At 34.9% G+C, this 12109-nt stretch overlaps 1 protein-coding gene across 1 annotated transcript in view; it reads right to left on the bottom strand.

Moving 5' to 3' along the window:
• ANLN (anillin actin binding protein) overlaps positions 1-11524 on the bottom strand; it is a 49310-nt gene extending 37786 nt beyond the window's left edge. The window contains exons 1-8 of the mRNA XM_015811767.1: positions 11400-11524; positions 6064-6217; positions 4986-5246; positions 3674-4002; positions 3104-3296; positions 1612-1802; positions 1389-1496; positions 1020-1131 (exon numbers count right to left, since the gene is read on the bottom strand). Coding sequence (XP_015667253.1) covers positions 1020-1131; positions 1389-1496; positions 1612-1802; positions 3104-3296; positions 3674-4002; positions 4986-5246; positions 6064-6217; positions 11400-11417 — 1366 coding nt within the window. The 5' untranslated portion in view covers positions 11418-11524. The remainder of the gene's footprint in view (positions 1-1019; positions 1132-1388; positions 1497-1611; positions 1803-3103; positions 3297-3673; positions 4003-4985; positions 5247-6063; positions 6218-11399) is intronic.
• Positions 11525-12109: the final 585 nt, after the last annotated feature.

Below are 12109 nucleotides of genomic sequence, written 5' to 3'. Positions count from 1 at the left end.
AGTCTGTTCCTCCCCATCCAGACCCGTACGGCCTCCAGGCAACGGGCCATCACGTCAAGGGCATCGTTGGGGTGACCTGGGGTGGAGATGTACAACTATCATCAGCGTACTGATGGAACTCCACCCCAAAGCCACGAATGATCTCTCCCAGCGGCTTCACATAAATATTGAACAGTAGGGGAGAGAGGACCGACCCCTGCTGCACCATTACAGGTAGTCTTGATTCATTTACTGACCATTTGAAGTTACAACAGCATTGAAAAAAGTGACTTATGACCATTTTTCACTTATGACCATTGCAGAATCCCCATGGTCACATGATCAAAATTCAGACTCTTGGCAACTGGCATGTATTTGGCTGCAGTGTCACGGGGTCATGTGGTCAGTTTTTGTGACCTTCTGACAAGCAAAGTCAATTGGGAAGCCTGATTCATTTAATAACTGTGTTACTAACCTAACTGCAGTGATTCACTTAACATCTGCGGCAAGAAAGGCCATAAAATGGCGCAAAACATACTTAACAATCTCTTGCTTAGCAACATAAATTTTGGGCTCAGTTGTGGTTGTAAGTGGAGGATTATCTGTAATTATGTTTGGAACTTTCTACATTACATTTCTGTTTTATTTTATCTGTTTTTAATTATTTTAGATCCTATTATATTTGTTTTTCTGTTTTATATATATGAAAATATGTAACAGTTATGCTATTATTATAGATATTTTACTGTATTTGGCCTTAGGACTGCAATAAACTAATCAGATCTGATTTACAGTCATCACATTTAAGTTCTTCAGTAATTTTTCATGAACTACCTAGTATTTATTGATCTATAGAAAATATCTCAACAACATATTATCAGTCGCCTTACTAAATATTCTTCCTTCTCACGCATAAACAAAAAAATCTAAATAGATGACTAGAAATATAAAAACAATTTTACTTAAGCATCTCTTAAATAAACAATTTTTGCATGTGCTAACTTTCACTGAGATGCAATTTTAAGGTAAATTATTCTCACCTGGATATGTGCTTTTTACAACTCTTTCAAGTGTTCTGAACTTTTTTCCTACTAACTGGGAACTGGCATCTGTACTTGAGAAGTGCTTTAGACCAGCATTCATAGGTTTCTCCTGGGAGGGGGGGGGGAAATATATTTAGCCACTTTATCGAGCTGAAATGCATGTGGAGATATATGCATAATAAAATAAAAATCATCCTCTATGTCATATTTGTGTAATCTCTCAATATACATACACACTCATACAAGGTGCCATATAAAGAATGTACGAAAACTTTAGCACTGTAGACTAATCACAATGCTTTATTTATATCTTTTTAAAGAGAAAATGGTACTGTGCTTTTCTTAAAATAGATTTTAACATCATACCAATTTTATCTCTGGAGGCTTTTTCTTGGATTGTTCTCCTTTTTCAGCACTCCACAAAGTGGTCCAGTCAAAGCGACCTCGTATACATTCAAGTTCTCTTTCACGTTCCTGAATAAACCAAGGAAAAAATAAATGTAATGTGAACATTTGTCCAGTAGATATCCAGTGTCAAAGACTGATTAATACACATGATCTCAAATACAAAGTTATTTAAAGTACATACTTGTTTGAGCTGCTGGGCTAGACTGGACGCTGAAGATGCTTCATTCTGCCTAAAGAGTCTTTCTTGGATTGTCTTTGTGTTTGGAGTGATAATTGGAGTTCTGTACCCTCCTGCAATAGCAGAACTTTGTGTAGTATACTCTTGGCAATGCTCCCCAAAACGTTCCAGAAAAGGCTTAATGCTTGAACCTCCTATAATAATAATTGATTTTTCTTTGTTAAAAAGTTAAGATTCTTTATCACCAAGAAAGAATAACTAAAGGCCATAAATGAAAATAGAAACTATAATGACTTAACCAAGACTTCACTAAACCCATAAATATTATATGCATATACAGTAATACATATTTTGCAACCTAATTCTATGCCAAAGAGTATGTTTTTATACATAAAAACTCTGGGACCAAGCTGTGCAAATCCTTCATTAAACTCCATGGTCTTTTGAATAGATCATGATAATAAACATACATACATACATACATACATACATACACACACACTCACACACACACTTTATGGCTTCATATTTATAAATCATATTTATAAAACACCAGTACTGTTAATGACTATTAGCAGCATCATACTGCAATCATGTAACATATGGCCCCAAAATACACAAAAACTAATTTTAAAAAATTACTAGCTTACTTGGGTTGAGTCAAGGCAATAAGAGTTATATTAATATGTCTAGAAGAGAGAAGTTTTTATCTCAACTATCTTGCTTGTAACTTCACTTCATAGCTTCCTGCTGTGCCACTCTAGTACACATTCTGTGGATATTATAACATTATTAGATTTTTATCTTGCTTTTATAACTTTGTAAGTAACTCAAGGTGGCAAACATACATAATACTCCTTCATCTTCCTATTTTCCCCACCAAACATCTCCATGAGGTGGGCTGGGCTGAGACTGATTGACCCAAAATTGATCAACTGCCTTTCATTCTTAAACTGAGACTAGAATTCAGTCTTCTGGTTTCTAAGCCAGCATCTTAACCACTATACCAAATTGGCTTATGGCCAATACAAATATTTTAAATATATATTAAACATATAGAATGTGTATGTTTCAAAATGAAGTGTGTATGATTTGTAGAATTAAGTATATGTAATGTTGAAATTACAAATAATCATTGTCCAGAGATATTATTTTGCACTGCATTTTAGGGGAATATGCTAAAGCCATTCTTTACATCAGATTGCAGGTTTTCCCCTGTATGTTTTAATCAGCACAATCAAACTTAACTTCAAATCACTTCCTGAAAAGATTTTTGCCCCTGCTTAACATGTGATTGGTTTTATGTAATTAGTGGAATTGCTCAATAGCCATTTTAAAAAATTGCACTAAGAATTCTATAAATAACAGGATAAATACTAAATCACATGGAATGCTAGAAACAACAAAAGTAACACTCAGAAACATACTTTGCATACAAGTACTTAGTTAATGCTATAAAAAACCACTACTTAAAATACTGAAGCATTTTTTTTACCTAGTGTGTTGGGTTTATCTTTGTAATCAACTTGTTCGGATTTTTCATGTATTTGCTCTTCTTTGGCAGGAATTTTTTGAGATTTTGGTGTTAGGTTAAGATTGCCCTTTTCTTTTAGATTTGGTACCTCAGTTTCTTTAAAATGGCTGCTAGTAATTCCTGAAGCTTTTGTTACAGAACTATTCGTTCCATCCTAGATAGTTTGAATGGGGAAATATATTAGTTTAAAATGACTACTAAAATTATTCTAAACACTTTTATTGTTTATAAAATAGTTTCCAGATGTAATTAATTCTTCTATGAAAGCACCAATCCAAAATCAATTCTATTAGTAGTTTACTATTTCACTAACTTTTCTTTTCCACAGAATTATGTGAACAGGTGTCTGTGAAAGTACTTTCTATTAAATTTAGTGTAAAGTACTTACCATTTATTAAAAGGTTCTCATAAATCTCACTTTTTAAACAAATTTTATTCCTTTTTAAGCGTGGTTTGAATTATAATCCAGTATTGTTTACCTTCATTTTAGCAGTCTATATAGGAAATATACAACATTAAAATATAACTTACCAATATCCCAGAGATTGCTGACTTATCCACAGCCCTTTGTGAACAGGATGTAGCATCCCGCTTCACACTACCACTATTGATTCTAGCAGATGCTCCACTTGTAGTGGACAATTTGGAAAAACAAGTAGTACCAGGCTGTTCTTGTGTATTGTTTTGCTTTGCAGATGGATGTCTTAGATCATTTTCCCAGGAGCCAATTGTAGCAGCAAGGTTAGCTAGACGGCCCCTTCTTCCTATTGGTGTATCAATTATTGCATTAAGTTGTTTGGGTGGAGAAATGACACATTCTTTTGATAAGATAGGTGTTATAGAAATGCTTTCAGGCAAATCTGAAAATTGAAACAATAAAGCACATTTTAAAATATAGTGAAGAGATGTCAAACTTTCTGAAATCAGAGTATATACATTGAGATGCATCCTTCTTTTCAGTTAATTGCAAAGAAAAAACACCCCATCCAAAGGAGAGCAGAGATTACCTTGTCCTTCTTGCCCTCCCCATAAAACAGACAAAAGAAAGTCCATCTATTACAGACTTCTGACACTTCAAAACATACTTAATATAAAAAGACTTGGGGTATTCAAAACTGAATATAGTAGAAATAAATTTTAGACAGAGATTTATCCTTAGCTATTACACAAATCTATAATAATTCGTGGAACAATCTTTCTGAGAGTACTTCCATGCCACCAGTTTCTACCTCCCAATCCCTCACAAAGGTAATTAAAACTAATTGGAGTCTTCTTTCCTTCATTCTCATTTCACTCAGAAAAGAAATAATACTGGTGCTCATCTCATGATGTTTCTGAGGTCTTTCTAGACTTTTGAAACATTGCTAGGGCTGAGGCTCATCTCCCTCAGCTCTAGTTTTCTACAGTAGCTGCACATCAATCAGTTGATGTGATTGTCAGCAGAATAAAAAGGGAAGATAAGTGGACCTGCACAGTTGGGCAGGAAGAATGTCCAAGCTTTCTGGGAGAATGGTGGAGCAGTGAGGACTATCTGTATACAGGATGATTCCCAATGGTGCAAAGCAGAATTATTTCTCTAAGTCAAGTAACAATTGTATCAAAACAAAGCACTGGCTCACACACATAACTCTGGTTTTCTAACTGACATTGGCAGACTAGCTAAACATTTGCAATCATGCCTACTATTAGTCAGATTACTTTTTCCCCCTCTGTAGGACAGTACTTTGTAGCCAAACTAAATATAATTTTTAAAAAGTTTCATGCACAGCTTTTGCACATAGTATTCGCTTGCACATATCATTGCATAGGTTTAGTTTTCAGTGTCTTAGCATGAAATACATACCATTATCCCAGCAGCGTCGCTGTTCTGCCAACTTCTGCATACGTGTTTTAATTGAACTAACAGAAGTCAGTTCAGATGTAGCATTGTGTTCTTCAGTTTCTGAGGATGAAGCAGCAAGCTGAGAGATAGGACTCATTTCAGGAAGAACTGAGTTTACTGAGGGTAAATTAACTGGATGCATATTCTTTGAATTAGAAACTGGAATTTCTGCACTGTCTGAACAATGTCTTTTGGATGGTGATGGCTTTGCACTTGGCTTTGCTTTTGGGGGGAAAAAGACAAACAATAGAATATGTTTGTAACTAGAATAGCACTGAAGCATTAAGTTAAAAATAAATTCAGATTTCTCAGACCAGAATATAGGATTTGTTCACAGACTTCTTGGCTATAAGTGGTTTATGATTTCTATCATTTTGCCAATAACACCTCTCTCCCCCCCCCCCCCCAAAAAAATTATTAGGGAGATATACATGTTTTTGGTTTGGAATCCACAACAAACATATTACTTTTGTAAAAAAAGAAAAAAATCTAATCCAATCATTAGAAATGACAGGGCAGATCATTTTTCTATTGAAATTTCATCTTACAACTTTGTGAGTTCATTTTTTTAAAAAATCATAATTAATTTAATAAGCTTATCCTGTTAAGCAGGTCCTGCTATTTTCACCCAGTTATACCGGGTAGAAAAAAAAATGGCTTTTCATTATTCATTGATGTCCACTGATCATTGATAAAAGATTTGACTTTCTAAATCCAGATCCAAATTTGTACACATCAAAAACAGAAGAGCTGTGGGAAAACCTGAATGTTTTAAAGCTTGAGTTTCATAATCAATTAATTATTGGGCTTATAAGTGATCTGACTCATATAACTCCTCAAATACATAATTTGGGATTAAATCAAATTTAAAAATAAATTTAAAATTGTAATTGCATTCACGTTTAGTATAATAGAAACCTGAAAGGATACTCACAACAACCTGTAATGCATACTCCTCCATATTTAATTTATGACATTTTAATATAAGGCAAGTGTGGTTTAAGAGTTGGCAAAATTTTAAAACACTGGTGAAAAATACCTTCTTTATTAGACTGAAGTGACTCATTACCAGCTTCTGATAAAGGTTCTCTATTTCTTTTTGTTTGAGCCGTACTCCGGACTCCTGCTGTGGGACGCCCAGCCATCAGCTTCTGTAAATTCTCCCTCCTGGCACGAGTTCGTTCTAACAGTTTCTAAAATATTCATTCATAAGGATGACCACAAGTAAATATTTCTTAGCAACTATAGTGATTTTGTATAAAATAGTTTTATTTATTAGTAGCAAAGCTATGATTTTTGTCCAATGAGAAATACAATGATATCTATCAATTGGAATACAGATGGTTCTCATTTAGCAACTACCTTATTTGGTAACTGTTGAGTTATTACAGTAATGAAAAAGTAATTTTGCAACAATCCTATTTGTACCTTTGTATATCTGTAAAGCAAAGGAAAGCTGAAATAATATCATATATGCGATTTTGCTTTAACAACCAAATTTCCAGTCTCAATTGTGGTCGCTAAATGAAGATTAACTATATTTTTTCAGATTTTGATGCAAAAAGGGAGATTACTTAGGTGCTAAATTTATTCTATGTTTTATTATTCAGTTAACTGAAATGCAGAATACAGTAAATAATAAATCAATACTAGCAAATATTTCACAAGTTTTGAGTGATCAAGGCAATGTTTAAATTTAAATTAAAAATATATGTAAATATATCTGTAAACCCTATGAACCTTATTGTTTAAATAATACCAATGCAATATTATATAAACATGCCACACTATTATAAGATTTTTATTTTTAGTGATCTCAAGTCAGTTTTCAACTCCTAGCAAGATTTTTTGGAAGTGGTTTGTCATTGCCTCCTTCCTAGGGCTGAGAGAGAGTGGCAACCTGGGCAACCTAAGGTTGCCCAGGTAACTTCATTCCTAAAGTGAGACTGGAACTTGGTTTTCTGTTTTCTAGCTTGATGTCTTAACCACTGAACTAACTCTTATATCAGATTAGCTTAACCTTAATTAAGAAAGAACCATATAGTTGAAGGTTGTATCCTTGCCAGGCAACAAGTTTTAGCCATTAATACTGAGACAGCCCTGTACAAATCTAGAGGGACAGAGGTCCTCCATTACATTCTCAAGAGACATAGCAGAGATATACCCTCTGATGTAGTTTCTTCTTCTTCTTGCGCCATAGCCGTTATCGGACATTGGCGATCATCTTGGCGATCCTGTTTTTATCAGCAGTCGCACGAAAAAGTGTTGCTGAGTTTTGTCCAAACCAGTCCCTAGATTTTGAAACCACGATGTTCTTCTTTTGCCTGGACCTCGTTTGCCTTTAATGTTTCCCTGGAGGATTAAATGGAGTATGCTGTATTTTTCTGGGTGTCGCATCACATGTCCGAAATATTCTAATTTTCGTTTTTTAATTGTTTTGATGATTTCCCTTGGCTTTTCCAGGTGGCTTATCACCTCATTTCTGATCTTGTCAACCCAACTTATACGTAACAGCCGCCTGTAAATCCACATTTCAAATGCTTCTAGTCTCTTCAGGTGGCCTTCTGTCAGAGACCAACTCTCTACTCCACAGAGCAGGATAGAAAAAATATAGCATCTGACAAGCCTGATTTTCAGTCTTAGGCTTATGTCATGACTGCAGATCTTTTTCATTTTGAAGAATGCTGTTCGAGCTTTCTCTATCCTTGTCCCAGCTTTCATGTAAATTAGAACCGAAGTGCGTGATCCTTTCAACTTTTTCTAGTGATATTCCTTCTGAATTTATTGGTGGTAAATTAACGGGTTGTTTGCGGACGATCGTGATCTTGGTTTTTGAGGTGTTAAGCTTCAAGCCGTATTTTTCAGATATTTCTGTGACTCTGTTGATGAGGAGCTGAAGGTCTTCATGCTTACTGGCCAGCAGAACTGTATCGTCAGCATATCTTAAGTTGTTGATCCAAACACCGTTTACTTTGATGCCAGCATCGATGTTCTCCAGTGCCTCGTTGAAGATTGACTCAGAGTAGATATTGAACAACAGTGGAGATAGAATACATCCCTGTCTGACCCCTCTTCTTATTTCTGCATCAGCTGAGTATTTTGGGCCTAGTCTCACATTTGCTATCTAATGCCAATACAGATTCTTTATTATTTGGGTGTCTTTGTCATCTAGTCCCCCTTGTTTCAGGATTTCTAATAGTTTGCTATGTCTTATTTTATCAAAAGCTTTTTCAAAATCAATGAAGCACATGTAAACACTGTGATTGACATCTCTACAACGCTGTACAAGAACCTGAATGCTGAACAGCGCATCTTGTATACCAAGATTGTTTCTGAAACCAAATTGTGTGTTACCTAGACGCCTTAAATTGTAATATCTCTTACTTCACAAGGTGAAAACATTCATTGCCAGCAGTTCAGCATCACTTCAAGTTTATTTGGATTTTCTTTTGTAACGTTTCTATATTTTGCCTTATCTTTTTATGCTTCTCAATTAAGTATGCTTCTCTATTAAATAGCCTGAAAGTATTTTTCTTTTCTGATTTTTTAATTGCCAGAAAGCACACACAGATTGCCCTCAGAAGATAGGTGGCTGCAGGAACTGCCAAGTTGCCACCCCAAGGCAAGAGTCAGGAGCAACACCTAAAAAACCTCTGAGATGAGATCTTATTTATTATCATTCATAACTAATAATCAACCAATCAATTCTTATTTGGTCACAGACCAGCAAATAAAACAAGAAAATGATAATTAATTAGGATAAAAAAGATATGTTCTAAAATACCCAGAAAAGATTAAAAACTATACTATGACATAGTATACAAATGATATCTAGTACTTAGCTGTGGTTAAAGAAATAAAATCAGATTAATCTAATAACAACAATTTAAGATAGAACAATTTAGAACAATCAATGTTTAGTAAAAGAATGGAAGTAATAATCCTGGCAAGCCTCTGTGTACAGGGGATAGTACAAAGTATCATGCTCCATCAGTTCAGTTATTTCTCCACTATCAGTCCACAGTATTTGATCAAAAGAGATCTTCTATATCTCCCTTCAATAGCAGTTGGCTTTATCTAACCAAAATAAAGCCCTTCTAAATTTCAGAATTGTTAGGTGGGTTGCCACCCCCAAGGCAAGAGTCAGGAGCAACAGCTAAAAGACTGATTTAAGAAGGCATGTAGAATAGTTAAAGGTGTTTCCAAGTAAAATTGATAAATCTGCTTCAGGTTTAAATCAATGGTCCGTTGTTTTGAGATCAGTGCACAAACATAGCTCATCAAAAGTGATGGCTGGTCATGAAAAGCCATAGAATTACAATTTGGCATGTAGTGCTTGGCACCAGAAAGACCAAAAGGTCTTGGTCATAATTAAAGGGACCAAGCCATTGTAAGCCAATAGAAGAACATGACAATCCAGGTAGAAGTTTTTATTTTAAATAGGACAGTTCAAGCAAAGCACCACATTCAGAAAGCAATAAGGTCTTTGTTTACAACTAATCAAATCAGGTAACATATAGTATATTTTCTAATCTACAAAACTGCCAGACTAACACAGTTAATTCCAATTTAAAATGCTTTTAATGCAATTCTATTTTTCCATTTAAAAGATGCTACACATTACCTTCAACCTTTAATAAAATTTTAGGACAATTTTATTAAGACATTATTCTTTAAATTTGGTTGACTCATGTGTCCAATAACAATTTGAAATGATATTACAATGCAACAGGTAAACTAAGTATTTTATTCCAGGAAATGTGCCAGTTGCATTCCATTTTTTTCATTATTCCAGGTGCAGTAATCTAAGTTCTACTCAGTCATTTATCAGGATTTTAGTACATTGTAAAACTTTATTTTCTCCATATAAACATAATACATATTTAATCTATCATTTAATTAAAAAGGGGAATAGTTTTGTTTCTAAAAGTATTTATATTCAAATTTAGCATAATAGAGAACAAGACTCAATATCTATGATCCCAAATTAAAGTAATTACGAATAAATTACAAAAAACCTTGTCCTGGGACTATAGACCAAAAAGGAGAACTCTGGTTTGACCCACCTACAATACTGTATTAGGAAGTTGACTGTTATTGAGAGGCTGACTCTCTTGCTCCCAGAAAACACAAAACAGGAAAGGGGTATTTTATGCCCTTGTCAGGAATGCCTATTTAGTGTTTGCTCATTTCTAATCTATAGAAATTCTTTCATAGCTGTTTGTTATTCCCTTTGTATGAGATTATAGGATAACCAGGTTATAATTAGTAGTTGTTAAATTTTAATCTTTATGCAGTATTTAGAAAGAAAGGCAGTTTTAAGTCTAATATGATAATAGTTCAGTTAGATTATTTATCTGATAAGCTCTTTGAACACCAGGTACAAATAAGAATTTCTGAAATTTTAGTTACTTTAATTAATTTGAGCCCTGCTCTAAAAGTAATACCCAACCTTTGTAGAACCAAATTATAAGTTCTTTTAAAAATGTAAGCGATTTTAAAGGAAACCCAGTTTGTGATTGATCAACTTGTTCTATTTACAACCTTAGCTCTGAAACTTAAATATACTGTAGAAAACTTTCCGAACTTCAAGTTACATAAAAATAGTTCTAAGCTGAATTTTTGTAGCAACTCAACTTCTTTGCTTTTGTATTGCTTTTCATCTTGACAAGCCAACGGAAAAACAATTCAGGAATGCCACACCCATTCGTTCATTTTTTCCCGGTGAGTCAAGACATGAAAAACGCGCAGTTTGTGAGAATGTTTCTTTTAAAAAAAAACTGCTAAAACCTTCTTGATGACAACTATGCGTTATGTATTGAAGACTTATGGAAAGTACCACGTTAGTATTAAAACAAACCAGGCACTCAATCCCATAGAAAAAAATAACCTTTTTTAGAAATGAGGAATTGAAAGACTCATGCAGTAATTCTACACTGGACTAAATACTCAGGAGTACTGTGAGTTAAATACAAATTAACTGAATTACATTTCATGAATGCATTGCATTTCGGCCTTTTAGTTGAAACCGAATCTCCATTTATTAGATTTTACTTGTAAGTAATCGGGCATGTCAGGTTTGGGGGGGGGGAAGTATCTGGTTCTCTTTTCACTATCCTTTCTTGATAATATTTCCTTTCCTATCTCAAGAAGCGAATATATGCTGCTCTGGATTGAATATGGAGTCCTTGGTGCTCTCTAAACTCAGCTGTCTGCTTGCAGATATTTTCTTTCCCCAACATTTCCTCTTCCATTAAAACTGTTCTTCTCTACACCGCACAATTTGCCCACCTTTCTCATTACCCACCTCCCTTATCCTCGGCCACACTTAACAAATCACCTCATTGAGCCACCAAGTAGGGGGTAATCACGTACCTCGGTGAAAGGATCCATCTTTACAAGCCGCTCGCTCCGTCTGCAACCAAGCTACTTCACTACTCTTACCAAATGATAACTGCTAGTCAGATTTGAATTTCAGCGCCTGCCACAGGCAAGCTGCGTACTACGCATGAGCCTCACTCGCAAGCGGCGGCTGCTCCGCCCATCCGCCTTGTCTCACGCGGGTTTTCGCACTTAATGTGAAGTTCAACCGAATTCCGCCTTTTAGCAATCCTGCTAAACTGATTGTGCGGCAAAGCGATCGTAGAACAGTGAAGAGAATGATTGACAAGATTTTTTAGCCAATGATTCATAAGCCACATTCCCCAGGTTGCGTCTTAGCAATTTACAGCCGCCCTGTTTTAGGCTTGTGGCGTCCTTATATGGTAGTGGTTCATAATCAGTTTATGAAATTGGCGGAATCTTTAAAAAGACGTTTGTATAGTCTTAGAACTTCAGAAATAGAAAATCCTAGTTGCAGATCTATATAAAGTTAGGGTCCTTAATTCTTTGTGATTTATATTGGACTTCGATGGGATAACCCTGCTAGTGAGGAAGACCAGGGAGATTTTAGCTTTCCTCTACCTTTTGAAAATCAGGGAGGAACGTATAATTCCGTTAACTTTCCAAAACAAATGAAAGCGGTGACATTCTAATATTGCAGATCGTCGTCAGTTTTATACATTTATACATTTCTCAGTTTTTTG

Source organism: Protobothrops mucrosquamatus, unplaced genomic scaffold, assembly GCF_001527695.2.
Source record: "Protobothrops mucrosquamatus isolate PMUCROS unplaced genomic scaffold, P.Mucros_1.0 scaffold48, whole genome shotgun sequence".
In the NCBI taxonomy this organism is placed as follows: Eukaryota; Metazoa; Chordata; class Lepidosauria; order Squamata; family Viperidae; genus Protobothrops; species Protobothrops mucrosquamatus.
This window is presented reverse-complemented; position numbering and strand designations above follow the sequence as displayed.